This window comes from Ambystoma mexicanum, chromosome 6p (assembly GCF_040938575.1).
Source record: "Ambystoma mexicanum isolate Mex_15411 chromosome 6p, UKY_AmexF1_1, whole genome shotgun sequence".
Lineage (NCBI taxonomy): Eukaryota > Metazoa > Chordata > Amphibia > Caudata > Ambystomatidae > Ambystoma > Ambystoma mexicanum.
Window position 1 is genome coordinate 113112425 of NC_090935.1, and position 24030 is coordinate 113136454.

The 24030-nt window shown below is 49.6% G+C and overlaps 1 protein-coding gene across 2 annotated transcripts in view; it reads left to right on the forward strand.

Moving 5' to 3' along the window:
* FANCG (FA complementation group G) overlaps positions 1-24030 on the forward strand; it is a 574353-nt gene that overhangs the window by 162549 nt on the left and 387774 nt on the right. For both annotated transcript variants that reach the window (XR_011280595.1, XM_069626811.1), the window contains exon 4: positions 931-1124. Coding sequence is in view for 1 of the 2 variants with exons in the window: in XM_069626811.1 (XP_069482912.1) it covers positions 931-1124 (194 nt within the window). In the remaining variant the exon portion in view is untranslated. The remainder of the gene's footprint in view (positions 1-930; positions 1125-24030) is intronic.

Sequence of the window (24030 nt, forward strand, 5' to 3'; positions counted from 1 at the left end):
CGCGTGGGGGGGGCCCGCTTCTTCTCTGCTTGGATGCACCCTCGACATCTCAGGACGCCTCGCCGCCTCACCTTCTGTTCGCCCCGCCGTTGCTGGTGTCTTCTCCCTGCTCTGTGCACCAGCGCGGCGGGCTGGGAATCCCGCTTCTCAGACGTCCGGCGCTCCCCGTATCTCTTCTACCCGGAGTTCCGCTTCAGATTTCGGCAGTGCCCCGGTGCTGTGGTCCTCGGGTCCCGCAGTCTTCCAGCGCTTCAGTATGGATCGGGCAGCGGGCGGGAGGCAAACGATTCGCCTTGTCCGTTCCGCGACGTGAAGTGTCCCAGAGGTGCGCAGACGCTTTGTGTTAGTCGGACGGCGTCGCCATCTTGCTGGTCGCAGGGGCTTGACTTCGTCTCACCCGTTTATACTCTTTTCTGGTCCGATTCGCCACGAGAGCAGAGTCGAGTGTAGGAAAATAGTCCCTCTTTGTGAAAGGATGATTTATGTTGTCCAGCATACGGTTTTAAAGCAATATTCTAAACTACTTCAGGATCACGGACAGGAGCTCAACTGGAGTCTGTCTTCACAGCATGCGTGCTAGCCACGCCCCCCGAGCCACACTTATCATCGTACCACTTAATACTTAAGGCTTGCATCCTTCACAGAAAGCCACTAAGCCTCATTTAACGTGTATATTCAATCATGGTGAGTGTAAAGAAAAAACGAGCGGATCTCAAATGTTAGAATTATGGTGTTTGGTTCATATAGGTGGTGCAGGGATGCAAGTGCTTGGGACGAACAGAAGTTTGTCTAACATTCCAAGACTCTCTAGTTATACTCCTTTCCAGGCTAACACCCTGTATTCTGCATTAAGTTGGCCATTTCATCGTTGTGTGCAATCTGTTCATCTGTAAACAGCCCCAACATTGACTTTTCAAAATGTTTCCCCAGTTTTGGAAACTAAATGCCCAAGCGGGCAAGAGTTCAACTGCATGGAGCTATGGCAGAAAATACTCGAGGATGTGACATCTGAAGAGCTAAGCCCATCCCTGCACCAGTTAGCCGGACTTCAGGCTGCAATGTGGTTAGCATCAAATCAGACGAAGGATGTTGAGAGACTATTTCAATTACTGGAAAGCACTGAGGTAAATGGAAAGAATGCTGTATGCTCAATCTGGCATTGAAGGAATGGGAGGTTATCAAATATTTTGACTGAATGAACTAAAATGCATTTCTCCATGCTGCTCAGTAGGTATTGGTGAAAAGGAATGTGGGCTTCCACTGGTTTTACTGTAATCCTGTCTGGGGCTTGAAAGGGTTTCTGAAGGATTTACCTGCTTATGTAATGTCCACCCCCCCCCCCCCATGTGTCCTTGTTCTGACAAAGTACCCAGGTCTGGGAGTCTGCTTTAAAAGAAATTGATTTTAATTTGACAAGTTTGAATGCAATCCCACCGTCTTGCAGTCATACATTTGTAAACGAGTGAGAAGTTAAATTTTTAACAGTGTTTTCTTTTTAATGTTCTGTCTGTCTTGATGACGACGTTACCCTCCCACCCTATTCACACACACATACACGCATCATATTGGACTTCCACTTATTTTTTTATTTTTTTTTAACCTTATAAGGTGCGTGACATTACAACAGAAGATGAAGGTAGCAGCATTAGCCAAGCGAAAACAATCTTACATTTGTTATCGCTCACATTGGTTTGGCAACAGTTGAGGCGTAATACTAAATGAATGTTGCCATAGGTACAAAAAAATAAGAAGGATGAAGGGGAGGAGGAGAGCTACTGATTGTTCAGGGCATTTCCATTGTCCTGGGCATTCACTTGTGTTGACAACAAATAGTTGCGAAATGGAGGCCATATGTCTATTGGTTTACAGTTCATGGGTTGTAGCAAGGACCAACGCTCCTTCTGGTCAGAAGCCCGTGTAACGGCCCGTAGCCAGTGTGTCGCAGACGAGGATGAGGGGCACAGCCATAGCAGCAACATACATCAGACTTCCAGTAACAAAAAAAGGCTTGCCAATTTATGGGAGCTGCGTCGCAGCTGCTCGAACATGTGAAATAGGCAGTTCAGTGGGGTGGGTTTGATGGTACAATTGAATATCGTAGACATATCACATACCTCACCCTAAAACACCCCCAGATTAGGACAGTACCGGAGCATATGGAGATATCCCGCACCATCCAAGTGACATCTGGGACACAGAGCAGAGTGGGTGCGAGAGAAGAGATGTAGTCTGGCCGGGGTGTAGTGGAACCGATGTAGTATTAAGCAAAATCTGGAATTGAAGGAAACCGATAGGGTCTGCAGGCACATAGCCTCCCAGAGCTCATCGGTAATATATATGCCTAGATCTGTGGCCCAGGTTTCACAGAGACTCGCGAGAGGCTTTTTACCACGGCACTGCAGCAGGTCTTATAGCCTGGCCACTCCGCCTCGAGTGGCGGGTCCCCCTTGATGATATCCAGCAGCGGTTCATCAGGAGGTAGTGCAGACCGCCGAAGTTGTTTTAGCAGCGCGGCGGAGCCCGGCGTGTTGTAGCCAGCACGAGGAAAGTCTCAGCGAGGTCCCTGGCAGATCCTGAAATGTGATATGTTGTAGATATTGCTTATGGTTGCATACCCATCTATTGCGCACTGTCGCACAGCTGTTTTATTTAGTTTAGGGAACGATGGGAAGAAGTTCCATAATGGTAGCATTTTCCATATTTTGCCCCAAGCCAGTGCTGTCGCAGCAATGGGGTCACAGGCTACAAGGTCTTTCCATATCGACGGTAATATCAATGAGTGCACGTCACAAGAATCAGCCGCGTGTCGCACAATTTTAAATTTCTTTTTTAAATAACTTATTTTTATTGTTTTTCAACATGATAAACAACAACTTCGCCACCCTCCCGCCCCCCACCCGCCTCCCACCCGCCTCCCCTCCAGAGTCTATCGCCAGAGTTCCGGAAATCCCTCGTGCCCCTCTCTCTCGTGCTGTTACGCTCACCTGGCTCCCACAGAGGTGTCGATCTGGACTGGACTGCTGCGGTCTCCACCAATGTGACGCTTAGGGCCGAGATGACGGACTGGACTGGCCCACCTAGCTTCGTTTGCTTGGCCCGTAGGAATATTCTTCTGCAAGTGGAGAAAGGGAATTAACCACCTGTGGAGTTGAGCGTAAATCCCCCCACCCCGCTGTTCTCCCCACTGATCACCTTGGATGTTCCCTCTTATAGTCTCACCTGATGATTTGAAAAGATGAGCTCTCCATCCTGCATTGAGCGCAGGGGCGCATAGATAACCAGTTGCTTCACTGGCTCGAAGGAATTGGTGATTTCCAGGACAATATTGACTCCGATATTCCCGGAAAGACGCCGTAAGTATGTAGTTCGTAAGAGTTCAAATGCCTGACTTTCACTTTTGTCCGATTCCTTGCAGGTTGTAGCTTGACCCTACTGAAGAGTTCCTCGTGGTAATGTTCTGGTAAGGATTTGTATTATCCAACACAGTTCGATCATGTCCATATGTAACCTGTTGCTTTCTCCCTTATTCAGGCGCTGAGAGAAAGTATGAAGTCTCGGGGAATAATGCCTCCGGCGGTAAAATCGGGTAAGTCTTTTGTGGTGAGGAGGGTTCCCCTTGTTAGTCCCTTGTTTCACCTTGCTGTCCTTTTGTTTCCCCTTAGGGGCCGGGGTTCGGCTAGGATGCAGTGGAAGCTGCGCCGACCCCGTGAAGAAGAATAGTACCCCCGGTGGTAAAATCAGGTAAGTCTATGGGGGGTATTCCTCTGTGTATTACCTTGGCTCACCTTGCTGTTCTTGTCTTCTCCTTAGGTGCCGGAGTGCGGCGGTAACATGCAGGAGGATGCAGTGAAATGTGAAGATGCTGTGAAGGCCGGTGAGTTCAGCACGGTGCTGCAACAGGTGAGGCGACGCGCATAAAATAACTTCTTTCTTCCAGCTCGAAGGCGCGATGGATCGGGAATTCAGGTAAGGATCAAAGGTATTGCTCTTGTTCTAACCTTTTCTCCTTCTTTCTCCCTTTTTCTAGGAGCTCCAAACTCGAGGCGGGCGTGGCAGAAGACTGGATGCAGACTTGCAGGCACGGTGAGCGTTACGCTGCTGGATGCAGAATAACGCGAAGCGTGTGCTGCTCTTCGGGCGTGGTTTAAATAGCCTCCAAAGTAGTCCCAGGTAAGTATTCCTCCCCAGCCCCACCCAAGTAAAAAAAAAATAGTCCCTAGGTAAAATAGTCCCTTCCAAGCCTCGTTTGGCTTGGAGATCTTGCAGCATGGTCTGCATCAGGTAAGTTTGCAGCATGGTCTGAATCAGGTAAGTTTTAATCTATGAGCCTGGCGCCTATGGCACCAGGACTGACTCTCTATATGAGCCTGGTGCCATAGGCGCCAGGACTGCACCCAAATAGCCCCTAGCGGGGGTTGTTGGGCTTGCTTGGGGTAACTTGATGCCTGCTTCCGGGGTTGCTGGACTTGGTCTGGGTCCCCGGGGGTAGGCATCATGACAGGCGCCTTCAGTGGAGGTCCAAAAGTTTTAGCCTTTGTGGGCATCATTGCTCTCTGAAGTCTCCCTTAACAAAAGAAAGAGTCTCTCCCCCATTCCGCCGCAAAGTTCTCCAAGTTGTTGTTGACCGCGTAAGTGGCCCACTCCATGGCCACCAACACCCACATCTTCCTCAACCAGTCCTGTTCTGTTGGGATCACGGGGCCCTTCCATTTCTGAGCAATAGGAGCCATCGCTGCCAGCGTGAACATGACATTTGCCTTGACCCGCCCCCTCTCTTCCCCCCCCCTTAGGCTCTTCCCTTCCCATCAAAATCATTCTAGGGTCTTGGTCTTCCCCCTCTCAAAACGCCAAGGCCTGTGCCCGTTTAATTTCGTTCCAGAAGGGTTTGATTTTGGGTCATTCCCACCGGATATGTGCTGCTGTCCCCCCCCCCCCCCCCCCGGCTCCTGTTCCCCCCGCCAATTCCCCCCCCCCCCATTGCACCTCCTCCAGAATTCCTTGGTCGTTGCAGGGTATATAGCTTGCAAGCGGGCTGGAGTGTAGTGCCACCCATATATATACTTTTTTAATTTTTTTTTATTGAATATTTAAACAAACAATACAAACCAAACTTGCAGTGTATACAATAACATATCCATTATACATTATTCAATCGTGCTCACTGCTTCCCTTTTCCCACCCCCCATTACGAGCTTACTTCTGCTAATGTTCTATTCTGCATCTTGTGTTGGGGGGTTCCTGTCCATGAGGTCCGTCGAGTCTGGCACAGACCCAAATAGTTCTGCTATCAGTTTCCAGGCCATCAGGGTCTGTTTCCTCCCCCCCCCAGCATTGCTAGCTTATTGCCATACCATGGTTTCCGCCTTCACCCATTTCTGCAGATCTTTCCACCATATCTCTAATCGAGGTTTGTGGCATGTCTTCCACCCCATAGCAATTCTGCTCTTCGCAAGCGCATATGCCAGGTCCTTCAGTTTGCTCAGGTGCCTGAGTTCCTCGGCCTAGGGAACCCCCCCAACAGACAGGCCCACACAGTATCCACCACTATCGTAATACCCTTTTCTGCTAATTTATGTGCGATCTCCCCCCAGAAGCGCCCAATGGCCGGGCATGACCAAAACATATGCACCATGGCCGCATTCTCCTCATCACACCTCGGGCATGCCTGCCGTCCTGCATTTTTGAACTTGGCTATCCTCTGGGGTGTGAGGTACGCCATATGCGTAATATACAATTGCATCTGCTTAAGTCTTGCGTTCCTTGACACCTTCTTGTGATACCTTTTACTCATTCCCACATCCCATCCTCCATTGGAGACCCATATATATACTTGTACCAGGCCTCCTGGAGCTGGACCGCCCTTGCCTCCTTCGGTATCTTCTACCACAGCCTCTCCCAGTCTTCTCTCTCTATACTGCCCCCAAATATTTGCTCCCACCGACTCATGTTGGCTCAGTTCGTCTTCGGGATTGCGTTCTCTAGGAGTTTATAAAGCTCAGAGATTAGCCCTTTGGTCCCCTCATGTGTTATTAGAAATTGTTTGAAACGCGTTGTGGTCCGGGTGGCCGCCTTCCTTATCTCCGAGGCCATCACCCATTGCCTAATCTGAAAGTATCTGAGCCTCTCTCCTTCACCCAGATCAAAATCCAGCTTGCACTTCTGGAATGTTTTGACATTTTGCCCCCGAAACATGTCCCTAATTGTCCTACATCCCCCTCCCTCCCAGTTTGTGAACACCCCCTTTTCCATCCCTAGGGTAAAGTCCCTATTGGTGAAGATTGTGGTAAATGGCGAGGGGTATGTAGTGATACCCAATTTCTTCACAGGCCCATCCCAAATGTCTGCCAGGCCCTTTGCGATGGTGCTTAGGTAAAGATGTGATGGCCAAAGGTGTCGCAGGAGCCAGAGGTCCTCTCCTAGGTGGTGCTGGGCCACTGCCCTATCCATTTGTACCCACTGTTTCACCTTTCCCTGCGAACCACTCCCTGATTACCCTTAACTGCACAGCTTCATAGTACCTATGGAAGTCCGGTAAGGCCAATCCCCCCTCCCTTTTTGGGGCAGACTGTAGCCGTCCGGCCATGCATGGTCTTTTACCCTCCCAAATGTATTCCTTTGCTGCTGCCCTTAGTTCCCTGAAGAAGCCCAGGGGAACCGGCAAGGGGATGGCCTGAAACAGGTAAAGCAACCGGGGCAGGACTACAATTTTTAGCACTGCTCCTCTCCCAAGCCAGGATATCTTTAAGGTGCTCCACCTTCGCAAGGTCTTTCTTAATTTCTTTTATCATAGGGATGTAATTCATTGAGTACCATCCTGCCAAGGAGGGGGTTATTTTGATCCCCAGGTACCTCATCCCTCCTGGGCTCCACTTAAACGGCGAGGCCGCTTTAAGTTCCGATGCCTCCTTGTCTCCCAGCAACAAGTTCAAGAGCTCCGATTTCTGCAGATTGATTCGCAGACCTGAAACCTCCCCGAATTTAGTCAGGAGCTCCATATTCACCCTGATCGACTCCCCCGGATTGGTGATGGTGAGGAGCTTGTTGTCAGCGAATGCCGCCACCTTATGCTGACACCCCAAATGGAACGCCCTGAATACCCTTGGTGTCCCGTATCGCCTGAAAAAGAGGCTCCAGGTATATTGCATATAGCAGGGGGGAAAGCGGGCATCCATGCTTGGTTCCCCGCCTTAGATTAATGGGGTTCGATGTTGTCCCATTGACCAGGCTACGCGAGGAGTGGTTTATATAGTTAGCCCGGACCATTCTGATATAATCTCCGTCTAGGCCCATCCTCTCCATTACTTTGAACAAAAACGACCACTCCACCCGGTCAAACGCCTTTTCCGCGTCCAAGGCTATAAGAACCGCAGCAGTGTCTGTCTTTTGCGTTTTCTCAACTAGGTGAGCTACCCGCCTGTTATCCGCCGTCTGCCTCTCCATCACAAACCCCATCTGATCAAGGTGGATCAGTCCAGGGAGGTGCCCCTTAAGCCGCTTCGCCAGTATTTTAGTGTATAAATTTGCATCCGTATTAATAAGTGCAATGGGCCTGTAGGAACTGCAATCTTCCCGGTCCTTCCCTCCCTTATGAATGAGGGTGATCTTGGCTTCCTCCATTGTCGGCGTGGTGTGGCTGGTAACTTTAAACCTATTAAACAGCTGAGTAAGGTGAGGGGTCAGTATCTGGGAGTACGCCTTGTAAAACGATGCCGGGTAACCATCTGGGACCGAGGCCTTATTGCAGGGTAAAGACGCTATGGTAACCCTTAGCTCATCCTCCATAATTTCCCGTCCCAATTCCTCCCTGATTGCCCCGGGCAAGCAGGGAAGGGATAGGCCATCGAGGAAGTCACTTTATGACTGGGACGGTGGGTCCTGCGAAGAATATAGTGTCCCATAGTATCTAGCTAATCGCTCTTTTATGTCTTTGGTCCAGGTAAACATGTTCTCTCCCTCATCCTTCATAGCCGTGATCACATTTTGCTCCCTGACTATGATGCTGGAAATGCATCGGAGGGACAGGGCCTGCGTATCCTTGTCCTTTACTGCTTTTTATCGTGTGTTCTGTCGCGTTTTCCGCACAGGAGTTCATGTTGGACTCCTGGCGGTGCAGCTCTCTCTCTTGGTTTGGTGAACGGACCCATGGGATGCCCTTATGGCACCCATGGGTAGGGGTGTGGAACCCTGTGCCCCTAGTGTATGTTTTTGGGCACCTGTGTGTGACCCACAGAGCAGGGTACGGGCTGGTGGCAGCTACGTGCTGAATTGACTGGTGCCCTGAGCGTCCTCCATTTTGTGATGCCCAGGCCCTGTCCTTGGAATCGGTAGATTCCTGATGGAGACAAAATGGCCCCCATGGCCTTTTGCCTTCCATCGCCTGTTACCTTGATCTTCCCAAAGTCTCGGGAAGCCCTGACTCTGTCCCTTCCCCCTGACTGGCTGTTGGGTGGAAGTTCCATGTATGGTAGTGTGGGGAAGTGCTGACCAGATTGGCTGGAGCCTTCCCAACAACCGTATGTTGTGGGTACGCCTGTGGGTGGGACCTGCGTGAATAGAGTGTGTGACGAATATGCATTCTATGTTGTGGGTGTCTAGTATCTGGTGGTTGACACAATGACTGAGACAGCCCTGCCCGAAACCAGTATGAATGCAGTGTGGAGTGTTGAATGGCTCGGTCCTTGTCCCACTACACATAACTTGTTGTGAGTGTCTGGAGAGGAGTGAATGGCCTAAATGCACTATGCACCTGATTGGTTGCCTACCTGCATGAATGCCCTTCGTAGTGATTGGATGCTTAAGTGTGACCCAGTGGAATGAATGGGAGATCAACAGTATATCTGGGGACCTCTCACTGCTAGGAATCGTGTTCAGAAGTGTTCAGAGCTGAAGTCCAAACTACGAAGAGTAACTGGAGTCAAACTGATGCTTGACCTTGAAGCCCTGCTGGAAGAGAAGAATTGCTGTTGCTCTCCTTCACAATCTGAAAGCTACTGTGTCTCCAAGGACTGACCCAGAGAGAACCTGGTAAGGCGCCCTCTTCCCGAGCTAAGAGGGACCATCGTGCACCAGCTGCCCTTTGCCACAGCTCCCTGGTAGACAGACCTTCGACAGGCTGCCGACTCGATACAGGGTCTGCTGCGGAACTCCAAAGAGAAGCCCCCGGACTGTTGTCTGCCACTGTCGACGACCGCCGTCGTCGACCGGAGCCGCAGTGCTCCGGTTTGCCTAAGAACTTCATTTGATCCAAGGACGCTCTCGCCGCTGTATCCTGCTGGAGAAGGCCTGACCGTCGATGCGTCGAGGAGCATCCGCCGGTGGGTTTCCCGCCACCCAAAAGACCACAGAGACGCCGACGACTCGACGCCCTTGCTGCGCCACTGTTCTTCAAACTCTTTGCGGTCCAGAACTATCGACACTGAGGTGCCCCGCACGCCTCTTCCTTGCAGGACGTTTACGCTTTCCCGTCAACGAGCACTGCTAGGGACGACGCGGCCACTTCAATGTCGTAGCTCAACCTGCTCTCTGTGGGACGTTCGACCCGTGACTCCTGTCTTAAAGGACGGGCACTCAAAAAGGGCTGTCGATTCCCCGACGAGGAACGCTACACCACCAAGGTACTTTGGGGTTGCAGAACTATTGGAAAGTCTAGTGTGAACAATATATGGACTGGGCTTGTATCTTTCTTCTACAGGTTGCCCAGGTGGGGGTGATCTCCACACAGAGCTGTGTTTAACGGTAGAGGCCAGTATTCTCCCAATTGATCCACCATCTTGCTTTCCTTCCTCTCTCTACTGCTGGTTTCCTCTTTATTTTGATCTGTGTGTCATTCTGACCGTATGCACTTTAATGAGATCTGATAACGTTAGTGGTACCACTTTAGAACTGTATATATTTAACATTGTTGATTTTCGGAGTACAAAGTGAGGTAACGTGAAAGTGTACGTGACTTTGAATATTAATTATATAAAGACTGTGTTTTAACCGATGCAGTGTGTGGACATTCCTTTGTGGGTGCTTGGGGACTACACTGTACTTAAGAACCAGCCTGCATCACCTCCTGAGAAGCTAGGTCTTGATTGCTCGACCACAATACCAATAATAGAGAATCTTGGCAGGGGTCCTCTGTGCCTCTCCTCTACCATATAGAGAGTAGAAGTACAGACACCCCCCCCTCCGGCGTCTTTACAGACTCCTCCTCAGGAGGCGCACTAGGAGTGAGTCTGCCTTATTGGCTTTCGCGTAGTATTTCTGCCTGACCATGAGCATTGCCCCTCCTGCCTTTTTTGTTCTAAAGATCCCCAGCTTGCTCTCTACTAGTCTATATTCCCTGAAGGCTTTCCTAGTGGGAGTCTCCCTCATCCTCCGTCGCGCAACGCCACCTCCTTTTCCAATTGAGTCTCCAGCAGCCTCATTTGTTTAACTCTTTCTGCTTTCAGGGCTATGAGTTCTCCTCTTTGTGTGGCCTCAAAGACGTCCCACCTCGTGCTTAGACTTGTATCTGTGTCGTTGTTCCGCTCAAAGAAGGCCCTCATTTTATCCCCTATGTCCTCCCGGATCATCTGGTCCCTCATTAGTTCCTTCGGGAACTTCCATTTACATACCCCTGTTCTGCGCCCCCCCTAGTCCCATCTTCCTCTGCACTATTTTTTGATTGGCTATTCCCATGGGCCCTGCTTCGACCGACTCCACCCTGCCCACCAGGCTCGCTGAGACCCAGATATAATCAATTCTTCATTGGGTCCCATGGACCCATGGACCCATGAGAGAAAGGTGTGACCTGCCTCAGTGCCCCGCAGAGCTCTCGTGCATCCCTCAGACCCACCCCCTCCACCTGATCTCGGAGTTGGTGGGAGGCCATGGCACCTCCCCCTCCACTCTCGTGCAAAGTCTGATCCAACCGCTTGTCCAAGCCAAATTGAAGTCCCCCATCATGATAACATGTCCCCTTGCAAAGCTCTCCAAGACTCCCAGGGTTTCTACCGCAGAAAGTGGTCCTGCCCCGTATTAGGTGTGTAAACCGAGGCTATGGTATAAGGTGCGCCCATATATTCCCCCCTCACCATTATGTACCTGCCGTTTTTATCTCTCAGGATGTCCTGTGTTCTTCTTCTGAAAGCAATGGCCACTCCCCCCGTTTTCGTGGGGGGCGCCGCGAATAGTATCTGCGAAAAGCCTCTCAAGCACCCCTGATCCCTCCTCAGCAGGTGGGTCTCTTGCAAGGCAAAGACATTTGGGGCCTGGGCCCTTGTGTGCCTTTCTAGTTTAGCCCGTTTGAGTCGGGTATTGAGCACTCTCGCATTATGCGTTACCCACTTGAACCTAGAGTAGGCTTCAAGCTCCCCACTGCATCCTGCCCCCTGGTCCCATTCTCAAGTCTCCCTTCAGGGTACAGCCTCCCTCCCACCTCTTGTTGTCGCGCCTACTTCCCCAGCCCCGGCTCCTGTTGCGGTACAATAATCGCCACCCACCCGTTTGGGTCCTCATACCCTACCTGCCCAGGCGCTCAGGTCTGCCCGCAGCACCGCCTCCTTCTGCCCGTATCTTGCAAACGCCGCCAGGGCGTCACAAGGCCTAGTGTTGGGGGCCCTGGGGGGGACGCCCAATTTGTGAATTTTGTCCAGCTCTATTGACTCGGGAGCCCATTAGCCCAAGAGGTCAGCAAAGATGCGTTGGGTTTCCTCCTTCAGATCCCTGTCTGACACTGATTCTGGCAACATTTTGACCCTGATATTGACCCTCCGGGATCTATTCTCGAGATCCTCAACCTGCGCTTCCATGTTCCGGGTAGAAATGTCCAGCCGGTCAATGGCCTCACTGTTTGCCGTATTGTCCCTTTCGGTCTCCTGGAGGCCCCTTTCCAGCAAGTCTGTTCTTTCCCCTAACTGGGCCATTTCTTGTCTTATCTCTCCTAGGGCCATGATGAGATCAGTTCACATTAGCTGGAATTGGTCTTGGAACGTTTTAGCTATGGTGTCTCTCAGGATCATCATTTCTCCTCGGAAATCCTGTCTGGTCATCTGTGTCGAGACGTCCTTCGCGTCGTGGTCCCTCCGCTCCTTTTGTTGCCCATTGCTGCCTTTATTTGGCTATTTGGCCTCTATGGCAGGCCAGAGTGTGGGGAGGATTCCCTGGGGGTCCCTCAGGTGCTGACCTGCCTTCGCCGTTTTGCCCCTGGCCCTGGACATCATCTATGTTGTCGCTCTTCTCGCCACCACCATGCCCCCACCTCTTAACCAGAGTCTGGGGTCTGACCTCGTGGCCCGGAGTGACCTCAGTCCTTCCCTGGTCCCGTTGGACCTCTCTTTGCAAGGGGTAGACCTCCTCTGGTGTCCTGCAGCGTAGGCTCTGTGTGGGCCGCTTCTCCCCCCGGGGTGCCTCGAGCCCGCTCCCCTTGGTGGTCCAGCAGACCTCCAAGTGCCCCGAGGGTATGCTCCTGTCAGAAGTAACAATTGGTGCTGTTGAGTTTCCAGGTGTCTTCTCTCCGGGTCGGTGGGCTCTGACTGCCTTGTTGCCCCCCTCCCCCCGCTTGGTGCCTCCACAGGGAGCCCTCTGTGAGTTGTCAGCTGTGTGGGGGTCTCCTCAGGGTGTCCTCCTTGTCTGGTTGCCCCCCCCTGCCTGTTCGGTGCTCCTTATGTCATCAACCTACCAGGTGCTCAGCCCAACACAGGCGTTTCTTGAGGGTAGAGTTCGCTGCTTGCTGTTCAGAAATGCCATTCCCTGGTTCTGCTAGTCCTCCTGATAGGGTCTGTTTTGATACTAGCCCACACCTGGTTACTGCGCCGTAGCGCCAACTGCCATGTATCCGCAGAGGCCCCCTGCATCCAAATAAGTGTAGGCTTCAACCAGTGTCACAGGGCACACCAGACCCGGTGACTCCCCTGCTGATGCCTGCTCTCCTGTCGCCTTCAATGAGTGCTCCGAGCCTCCTCTCTCTCGGGACTCTTAGTTTCAGCGCTTGCCGCCTCGCCTCGCTGCCCGTCAGTCCCAACTCCCCACCCCCAGTCGCCAACTCCTCACCTCTCCTCCGCTGGGGGCCCAAGACGCTGCAGCTGTTCACCGGGGGCACTCTTCGCTCTCACTGTGCCCACGTCCGTCTCTCCAGTGCCACTGCTCCACCTCGCAACCGTGTGCCAGGTCTTTAGGAATCCTCAGCTCCTTTGGGGAGCTTCCTGCAGGACCCTGCTGCCTCCAACCAGAGCCGTTCCTTCCTCCAGGGTGCACCTTGGTGGTCCTGGCGCACGCCCGTCACCTTCTACTCGTGACCCTGTGCCCTATCCCCGGTCGGGGCACTCCTGAGGTGCTCTCCCCCTACGGTGATGGACTCTTGGCCAGCTCGCTCCTCCTGCTTGGCACCTCTTCTACCTCGGCCGTCCCCTCTGTTGCACCACTCCAACCAATTGGATCCACACTCTGTGTTGCTTCGCACCCACAATGCCCAGTGCCCGTAGTGCTCTGTGCACCAGCAGGGTCGCCTACGTGATCATGGTGCTCTTCACTCCTCCGCTGAACCCTGGGCCAGCCCGCCCGGCTGGGTCGGCTTGGCGCCTTTTTCCTCCCGGTCGCCCTCTCCGCTGGCGCACTCCCTGGGAAGCTTAACTCCTGGGGCCACACTTCTCGACTCTGCCAGGCTCCTTTTCTGCTGCCTTTCTGCTGCGGGGGGTGGTGGGACCGCCGAGCTGAAGGCTGAAGAGCCCAGGAGCAGCCGTCGGCACGTCTACTCTGTGCCGGCGGCCATTTTGGAATTTGTGTCGCTCAATTTTAACATGTGGTTGATGTGTGTCTTCATCTAACCAATAGGCTGCATAGTACACCTGTGCTGCAACCCAGTATTTTTCGAAGTCTGGGGCCGCGAGTCCACCATGTGTATTGAGTCTCATTACTGGGTCACATTTTAGTCTAACCTCACCTGCACGCCACAAGAAGTTATTAATCGGCACTTTCAGTGTCTCAAAAAATGTGGTGCCTGACCACATTGGTATATTCAGAAAATAGTATAGTATCTTTGAGAGGGTGATCATTTTAAGGAGCGCCACACGGCCCGCTATCGTGATTGGGAGCCTCGCCCAAGCGCGAAGTATGGCTGTAAGGTGGGGTAAATATACACCATAGTTGCGGGCGTATAGTGGAATTGATTGGGTGCCGTGCCAAGAAAAGGTATTTATTTTCCAGGGGTGTCCAGGTGAATCCCATAAGGTCTAGTGGTGCGACAGTGGCATCAGTGAGTGGAAATAGTTCAGACTTGATGCAATTGACCTGAAGCCCGGACAAAGTCCCAAAGGATAGAACATTGTGCATAATTGGGGCTAGACTCAGTGTTGGGTTTCGTACAAATAATAGCGCATTTTCTGTGTGCAACGAGATAATTTCAGGGTTCGCCTGAGCGTCTGACCCCACTCTGGAAAAATCTATGTATCAATGGCGCAGCTGCGTCCCCTGGAGCCGGTGTCCTCTCGGTGGCAGCGCAGTGGCCCTGGTACTTTGTGGCAGCCGCTATGTAGCTTACGCCAGCTCCGACAGGAGCACGCTGCAGAGGAAGGTTGGGAATGCAGGCCGGCACAGTCGCGTCTGCGCGCCTTCAGGGCCAAAGGGACCTAGCGAGCTCTCTGTGCAGCTAACAATGTTCAGACTTGGACGGATCAGCAGCGTAGGTGTTCCACAGTGTGGGTGGGTCATATACTATATATATTGCACCCTTAAGGCAAGGATTTTAGGCACGTATCAATGCCGGGCTTTAGCGCTCCTCTTTTAGGTGGCCATCTTTGTCGTGAGCAACAGCGCCTCCGACTTCCACTTATTTCTAGCCTTGCATTTTTATTTTTATTCTTCCTTACAATTTATTATGGTGTTATCGAAGGCCATTTTTCGTTTTTAAGTGAGTATTTCTCCTTTTTTCATTTGATCTGTAATATATATGTTTACTTATCCCACCCCTTCAATATATATATATATTGGTGGTTTTGTTATACAATTGCTTTATGGTTAATAGCGTTATATCATGCCTTATTATGTCATGTTTTGCTGTGTCGTATTTGCAATGTAATGTGCCTTCGTGCAATGCCGACAAGGGCTGTGAAGCAGCAGGATGGTGATATGTAGCACTCCACACACTCCAAAATAATTAAATATTACATATTAGTGGAACTCATTTCAGGTAAAGGGCCAGAAAGCCCAATGTAGATCTGCAGAACCATTCTGAACCTAAGAATACCCTGCTGCCCTCTATTAACAGGACAAAGTAACTGCAGGGGCTGAATTAAGCAGATTAACTCCCAGGGGCCGGCCCAGGACCTTGTTCCCATTGGAGCCACAGACCAAAAGCCATTAAGAGTGCCTGTGGTTGCTCCCAGCTTTACTGTCTATATAACCCGGGGGTTTGCAGCCTAGGGAGCAAGTTGAGAGCATCTGCTCTCCTGCTTCTTTGGACATCACTTGAATACACCTAACCATTGCAGGAAGGCTTCAAACACTTTGCTTGCGGTACTAGAAATACTGGAAAGTTGCCCTCCTAGTGTGTTGTCCTCAATGTGAATGTCCCCTTTGCTGAGCTAGCCTGCCATGCATTATTTTCCAACCTTCCCTCTATTTTAACTCTCCCATACTTTATTCATATGTCTTATTTACCAATTCACAACATACAATGACATTTGTTCTCTTTTCGTCACCCGAGGCAAATCTGGTATGGCTGGGGGTAGGAAAGATCCTTTTTGTCATACTCTCCTTTTGTGCCTCCATTCTGTACACAACCAATTCCTAGCTCTGGCACCTTCATTAGAGGGACTAGATTTACCAAAATCACCTCCGGCCATCAGCAGAGGAGTATCCAATACTATAATTGGGTTGGTATCCCCCACAGCTCCTAGGAACTCTTCAGCACTCCTCAAGGCTATCCCACATCCATAATATGACTTAACATAATACCACCTCCACACTAGTAATGGCCTCAATGAAAGTTATGCCAGCCAATAAGGGAAGCTCTCATCCCTTCTTTGGATTACATTTTCTTTTTGTCAAAATACCGGAAACTATAGATTTATCTCAACCATCATTTTCGCTTACCGTTATGTTTAACATTTCCATACATATTATGTGTTAAGGCTTTACGTTTTTGCCTCCCTGACTTTTCACGCTCTGTCCTTTCCCGCTGTCCTTTGACTGGTTTCCTTGCCACGCCACAGCCCACGGTCTGGATATGACCCTGGGCGGGGTACACGGACAAGGCTCAGAACTTTAAGACCACTACGTTGGTGATGTATGCTGTATGAAAGACAAATAAAATAACTTTTTATGGAAACCCCTTTTCCCTGTATCCATGGGCCATTCCATCCTTGGGGGGATGGACCTGCAGCATGATGCTGAGTAGTATCATTGACCTAGAGAAAAATGGTGCTGGGGCCTTTACGCAGTCACATCCTTGGTTACACCGCACTAGACCATGCCCAACCGCCAGTTCTTTTCATAGTTAGGTACGTGCAGGAGCAGGCACACCTGTTTTTGCACCTAAATTATTATTTGTATTCCCTTTTTTATTTCTCCTGCTCCAGGGTGTGTGAGTGTGACCACGTATACTTTGAGACTCTGTCTCCGACAACTTAGTTACGGGGAAGAACTCTTTGGCGCTGACACTGTTCCTTATGTCTTGAACCCGGGAGGAGCAGTTCCGCCGTCCTCTTTAAGAGGCTTCTCGGAGGTGATTTTCATGCCTAACTCTGGGTCAAGGGTCGCTACAGACCTAATACCGTGGTGTTCACTGAGGTACCGCTACAGTAGGCTAATAATGGGCAGTTGGTTGAGGTGTCTGGGGAGATGCTGGAGTGAAGCCCCTCACCATACAAAGCCCAGTTTTTTCCTACTGTGTCTCCTTCCATTGAACAGAAAATATTAAGCAGAAAGAAAACATTTTGACCAAATGTAAGTCATTCATGAAAGTTCCAGTCATGCATTATGGATTGTGATGAATCTAGGTATTCAACCCTTCTCCCCAGGGGGAAGCAATCCCCTTTGAGTCGAAGGAGGTGAACCTGCTCAACCTGACCCTCCGTAGGGCTCTGGGCAAGTTGGACCTCACTGGGAGTGACTTACCTCTAGGTGACATGGACTCCCTTTCCCACGAAGAACTCCCTATGCAAACAACATTATTTACTTATATGGACTGCCTTTAACAAATAGTACTGTGCTTTCCTTTCAATTGACTTGAGGTAATGCTGGACAGAACATGACACCTGAAGAGAAACATTATGCCCCTTTAGACGTAAACCAGTATGTAAAAGGAACAAACAGATTATGTAAAGAGAGAGAGACCGAGAGACGTACACAGGGGAAGCCCTCTGACTTAGGGACGACTTCGAGGGGTGTATAGTCACAGTGCCTTCGGCACCTTGCGAGAGAGACCACGCCAGACGAGGATGCCGGAGGCCAGGCATATTGAATAGGGGGGGAAGCCGATGTGAGGAGTGAGTCCCGGAAACCGTCCAGTTTGGTTTTGTGGCCACAAGAAAGCCACGGTGGGCTTAGGCTCTGCTCAACAACGGCAAAACCAGAAATACTTGGAGGAACGAACCCTCCCGTCGACAGACCTACGCCGAGCACACCGTGAGAACGAGACACTGAAGGTGACTTCGCAATAGCAGGGAGAAAGCGGAGACCCATGTGAGAAACCAGAGGGTATTCTCCCAAGCGAACCTCGAGGAGCCTTTATTCAGGTGGCCAAAGGAAGCTTGACATGCTCAGATCCCAGCCCTGGAGGGCGAAAGAGTGAAGGGAATCACCTGAATGGGTGAACCCGGGGTTATGTTCAGGAGATTGCCACAGGGGGGACGCAGTATTACACTGGAGAAAGGGATGAGGAAGACTAGGTCCCCAAAGCTTTTATGGGCTCTATCAACTCAACCTCCCTTCCATCCGATAAACCTTCTTTTCAAGAATCCATCACCCCCTCAGCCTCTGAATCCATTACACACCCCGCTGCCTTCAAAAACCATCTTTTCCAAAAACCCTGTTTTTCTGTTCGCTATCCGAATACTCGCATTAGATCTCTTCTGCCCCGATCCAACATCCCCTCCGTAAGGAATCAATCCTCTAAGGTCCTAAACCCAGTTGCATCCAAAAAGCATAACTCCCAGAATCCTTGTTTCACCGGTCTCCATTTGAATACTCCCCATCCTCCTTCGGCTACACCTGATTACATTTTTTCGCACTCCCAACCTGTTCAGACAAAACACTAAGATTCCTGCAATCCCTTGTGTCCATATCACAATCCCAGCTACTCCCGGTTACTGCAAAAACCCTACCAATTTCAGAATTCTCGCAAACCCCCCTGCTTATTTCACAAACCTTCCTTTTCCCCATCCTACCCGGTAGGACACTAGAAACCTCGAACACCCGCTTTTTCCAATCCGAATACTTTTTGTTACTGTGATAGAAAACGGACTAATGATGAAATGGTTTACCTGACATGTCCCAACCCAAGGGTCGTGCAGAGTCGGGTAATTACTGATGATAACCACCCAAACCTGCAGCCCTTTCCTTTCCCCACAGGGATAAAATGTGGAGCAAGAGAGCACATGACGAGCATGGCAGACAGCACGACGGGATGGCTAACAAGGTGCGGCAGTTTAAGAGAAGGAGAAAGGCGGTGGGAAGCGAGAGGGTGGCGAGGAGAGAAGTGACCTTGCCCTTTTCGTCCCAGACCCGCAGAACCTTTGTGGAGGAGAGCCGAAGACTGCGAACAATAGCACAAGTGTCTTGCAGCATATGTCAACAATACACTGAGCGTAGCCACACTGATAAGCGGGAGCAGGGAGACCCCTGCTACGATGGTACCGGCCTCGACTTCAGTAAAGCAGAAAGCAAAGCGGTCATCATAGCTGGCGAGTCAAGGGGAGAACCGATAAGAGCCAGGCTGTGTTGAATGAGGAACGCAAAGTGCCAAGTTTGAACTGCAATCAACTATGAAAGAACTGTAAAAGTGTTGAGGGGCGACCAGCGGCAGAGAGAATCAGAACCATGTGGGGTGTCACTCAGAGACTCTGGTCGATCCCCGTTTGAATAAAAGGGCACAGTGAATCCCATGAACTTTATAAGTTAGCAGGGACGTGAATCCTGCATAGTGAAAGTAAAAGGGAAAATGAATCCCATGAACATTATAAGTGGAAGTGAATGTGAAATTGGCAAGAGTGAACCCAGAAGAGGGGTGCTAACGAGAAGGGGGCAAAGTCTAACGTCCTGAGATACAGTGTGTTGACAAAGACCAGAAATGTCCATTATTAACTGTTTGAAAAGACATTGAGACACTAAGGGGTTTGGGGGGGTGGGCAGGAGAAGTACACTGTCCCGCTGGTCGTTTTGGAATCCAAGCCTGAGGGAGGGAGAAACCAAGAGACACCGTAAAACAGGAGAAGTACACTGTCTCGCTTGTCAAAGAAGGGTCAGCGCCCAGGATAGGGGTCCCAGGGGTGATTATCACCCTCGTCACGTGAACCTGAGAAAGTGAGGTTCATAGCAAACGGTTGAACAGACATTTTTGTGAGAGCAATAGCAGAATACTTGTTGAAAGCCATAGGGAAGCCGGCGGAGGGAGGCCAACAGTCGAGACAGGTTCGAGCCCGAAGGAGGGAGATCCAGGGGTGAAGTATTCACCCTAAACCCTTTAAGAAGAGGAACTGTTTTTGAAGGGTTAGTCCCAGAAGAGGGGGACCCAAGGGTGAAACCATCACCCGACGTGAACTGCAAAGAGAACTTTGTGTTTGTTTGTTTTGTGAAGGCATCAGGTCCTCGAAGGCCAGATGCTTTCAGGAGAAACAAGACTTGGCCATTGATGGTCCTGATTGCTGCCATTGAAACCGTTAACTCGTGATGGGAAGGCTTGAGTGTGTGCTGGTCTCCAAGCTCCCATCTCACCCCATACACAAAACGTGGGGACGGGAGGCCCAGGCTATTGTTTATTAACACTTCTTTTGTTTTCTGAAAACTATCCCACACCCTTTTTGTATTAGTTGTGAGGTTTGGCAATAGGTTTCTTAGTATAGGCCCTTAATATTTGACATGACGCCACAAGGACTGCCTTACTTTTTATTTGATGGTCAACGCTTGCTACCTTCTTAGATTTAGGTTTAGTTTAGGTATTTTTCCACCCTCCATACTGTTAAATAAACACCCTTGAACTGTGATCACTTGTGTCTGTCTGACTTGTTACCACCATAAATTCCTCACACCGAGAAGAGACGACGTAGGCATATCCCCGACACCCAGTCCAGTCCAGTGAATCCACCCATGTCAAGTGAAGGTACCAGAGCGGTCCAGGAAAGGGGTAGGCAACAGGGATTACATGAATGGTGTAGATGAAACTGTAGTATTGATTAGGGGACCTTAAGAAAGAACAAATAACATTCTTGAGGGACACAAAGAGAATTGCCCAATATAATTGTTGACCAGCACTGGTGTTGCTTGGTAAGAGGTATTGAGGAGAATACCGAATGTCAGGCAGTTAACAAGGCCTGAAATATGATTTGAGGCGAGAAAATCCAAGTGCTATCCATTTCAAATGTTGGAGGTGACCGACCTTACAGTCCAAGTGGTTTGTGTGTGGAAACGACTCATGAGAGCCTGAAGAAATGTAAAGCCCAGAAGGGCATTCCATATTCTGTAAAATATGGAAGCCTGGTAAAACTGAATGCTGGTTTGGAACCTGAAAAACCTGGAATATCAACCCATCGCAAAGGCTCCAAGAGTGTAGTACCAAGCAACTAAAAGTGTCCTAATAGACATTGAAAGTCAAGGTGAATTAAGTCGGACTCGAGGGGATAACCTGTGGAGAGGCCCCAGGAGTTGGGGTATCCAACCATTGAAAAAGGGTATAGAGTGCCCCACCAAAGACAGAGTGAAATATAAAGAGTATGAAGAATTCAAATTGAAAGGTAGAGGATTAAATGATCACTGCCAAAAGGAGTGTAAGAAAGAGGTTGACGGGTCTCATAAGCTCCTGGAGATCAAAACTCTTAAGTCTGTACCACGAGCTACAGGAGCTCATAAGAGAGAATAAGAAAACCCAGATAAATATCTTGTACTAACCTTTTTCCCATTTACCAGACCTAACAGAACTTTGTACGTTTGAATACCCCTTAGGTACAGCCCAAGGAGTACGGCTAAAGGGAAGATGCCAGAAGCTGTTGATTCCGGCAGAATTTAGGTATTAGTTCTGGTGGTAGGGCCAGGTAGGAGTAGGTTTTGGACAGAGAACATTTTCTTTGAACTTTTGACGCCGGACGAGCATTCTTAGTTAGTTTGGTTGGGTAGGCAATAGCCCCGTAGCAATAGGGCGAGTTGGGCATTTTTCTTATTATTTAAATAAAGAACTTGAAACTGGTTTTTTATGACTTACTATCTTTTTGACAAAATCTACACAAATTATTCACACACAAATTATTCAAATATAGAGAATCTCCCTTGTGTGAATCAGATTGAGCCTAAACCTCTTAAATGTTTTGCAGGCTCTACCATCAGGGCTTAGCAACATGCACGATTGGGCAGCCCCTCTCCTCTTATTTTAAGTTCTGATACAATCTATATGACCCTCTTACATTACAGGTTAATATCCAATCAAAATCGTAAAATATTTTATTTGCAGCTTCTGGATTGATGTTCAACAAATCACTGGAAATGTCTTTCTTCCATAATCTCCAGTCATTTATTTTTAAAATCATCAAAGCAACCCACAGTGCTAATTTCCTACCACCTTAGAGACCCCCAGCTCTCTTGCTTTACTTAGTACTTTTTCATTTTAACTTCTGAGTGAGTGGGAACTTTTTCTCACTCCCTCGTGTGTTTTTCCCCCCGATTATGATTTTATGTTTTCGCTGTTTTTGGAGTCTGACAAACTCCATAGGCATCTTCTTTATGTATAGTGACACACATCACCCTCAGTGCAGTATCACTAAGAGATCCCTTGGATCTGTCTTAACGTTTAATACCTTTTCTTGGGTGAACTACTGTTCCCAAGAATAGTAAGGTGAAATTGATCCTACTTACATTTTTACTTTGTAGGTCCAGCACACACCATCTTATGTGTACCTAGTAGCCCCTTATCCTACTTTCTCGTGTAACATTTGTTGCTAACCTCACTACTTTAAATGGCTGGTGGCAGTGGTTTACTTTTTACTACTAGTCTGCATTTTTACCGCAGGCTGACCCCTGAGCTGCAGTACAGCACCCATGGGAGACCATTTTGTCAAAATGGCCCCTGTCTCTTTTTTTCACCATTTTCTCGTTGTGAGGTCGGTCTTGGCTTTTACTCTGTAAGTTGAGACAGGTTTGGGCCCTTTGTGTATTCAGTCCTGAAGCCTGCCCCTGGCTCCAGTGTGTCTGGAAGGACAGGAAGTGAGGGAGGGGCCCGAAACTCCCTGTCCTTTGTCTCTAGGTGTGCCTGAACGAAACCAATCCTGATTGGCCGGTTGGCTGTCCGGGAAGGACAAGCCACCCTGCTGGGTGATTGACAGCCTAGGGCTGTGAGTGAACGAGAACAAGCTTAAAAGACAAGGTTCTTGTGACTACAGGCAGAGTCGACCACTGGAAGAAACATCTGAAGAAGAAATCGTGAAGAGAAGCCCGCTACAAACTCCTGGACCTCGAAGTGCCCAGTGAAGCCCTGCTGCTGTGCTGACCTCCTTTTTCGCATTGACAGAGAAGCTCCGGACGGAACAACTTCTCCCCATGGCTTGGTGGGATAACTAGCCCCTTGACAAACTCCACTTTGGCGCAATCCCCGACTTGCTGCACCTCTCCAGTGCTGCAAAAGCCCAATGCCAAGGGCTGAGTGTCCATAACCGAGGACAACGTCTTCCACTGAACGAATCCGGTCAGGAGCCTTCTAAAGACACTCCAGAAGCAGGAAATCCCGATGCAGAGTCCCTTCACCAGAGTCCAGGCCCGAGGGAGCAAGGAAAGTCCAACCGGGGATATTCGTTCTGCCTCAGTGCTGTTTGCAAGGCGCCGAAACCACAAAGAGCCGCTGAATCGAAGATGATCGGTAGCTGATGAAGTCCTTTCCTGAGTACTGCCGCAGGAGCCCGCCAGACATCCTCCCTCTTGTCCCCATGACTAAGGCTCAGGAACAAGGGTCTGCTTGACTGTAGCAAGACGTAAACCAGCTGGAACATTGTCTTCAAACCAGGGGTACTCTGGGGGCTTGGGATACTTACCTTATTGCCTTAAGTCGTTTTTTCTCACTTGAGAAGTGCACTGGCTTACCTTTTCTGAATTGATTTCAACTCCCCTTGCACAGGCTTAACTGTGTGTGTTCTTTCAATGATTTTCTTGACCTATCTGACTTTGTGAACAACTTTTATCCAAAAAGTGCATCAGAATTATAGAGTGTATCCAATTGACTTTGCCTGTCGTGGCTCCTTATAGGCACCCTTCTGATCTATTGACTTTGGCATTGCTTGTCCCTTCATATGTTGTAATATGTTGAGATTTTTATTTTTTTTACTTTCTTTATTGGTTTTACATAACAGTAAGTAGTAAGCACACTACCAGCAATAACAGTAAGTCCAAGTTCTTGTGTATTCACATTGCAGTTAGGTGTATCAGTTGTCAAGGGTTCTCTTCTCACCCAGATCTACATTGTCCAAAGTTGTTTCTCACACACCTGGGGATATATACTCACATTAATGGGTTAAATCACTTTGTTGTGGGGTTCACCCCAGCTATTAGCGCATTTTGCATCTTCTCGGAGTAGTAGTGTCGAAAGGGATACCAATAATCAAGCAGTCTACTACCGATTGAGAGTGTTAATGCATAGCGTGATTCTCTTTTCTCACACATATTCATAAAAATGAGCCAATTCTGAAAACAAGGTGCTTTACAATTCCCCTAGGTTCTGGCTATTATATATCTGCCAGTCACAGTAGCCATCCCCAACATTTTCCTCTCCGAGCAGGAGCCCCCCCCAATCATTGCCAGCAGCCACAACTCCGGGGTGTAGTTCCGGGGGTCATTAACATCTTAGACATAGCCTCTTCAATCTTTCCCCAGAAA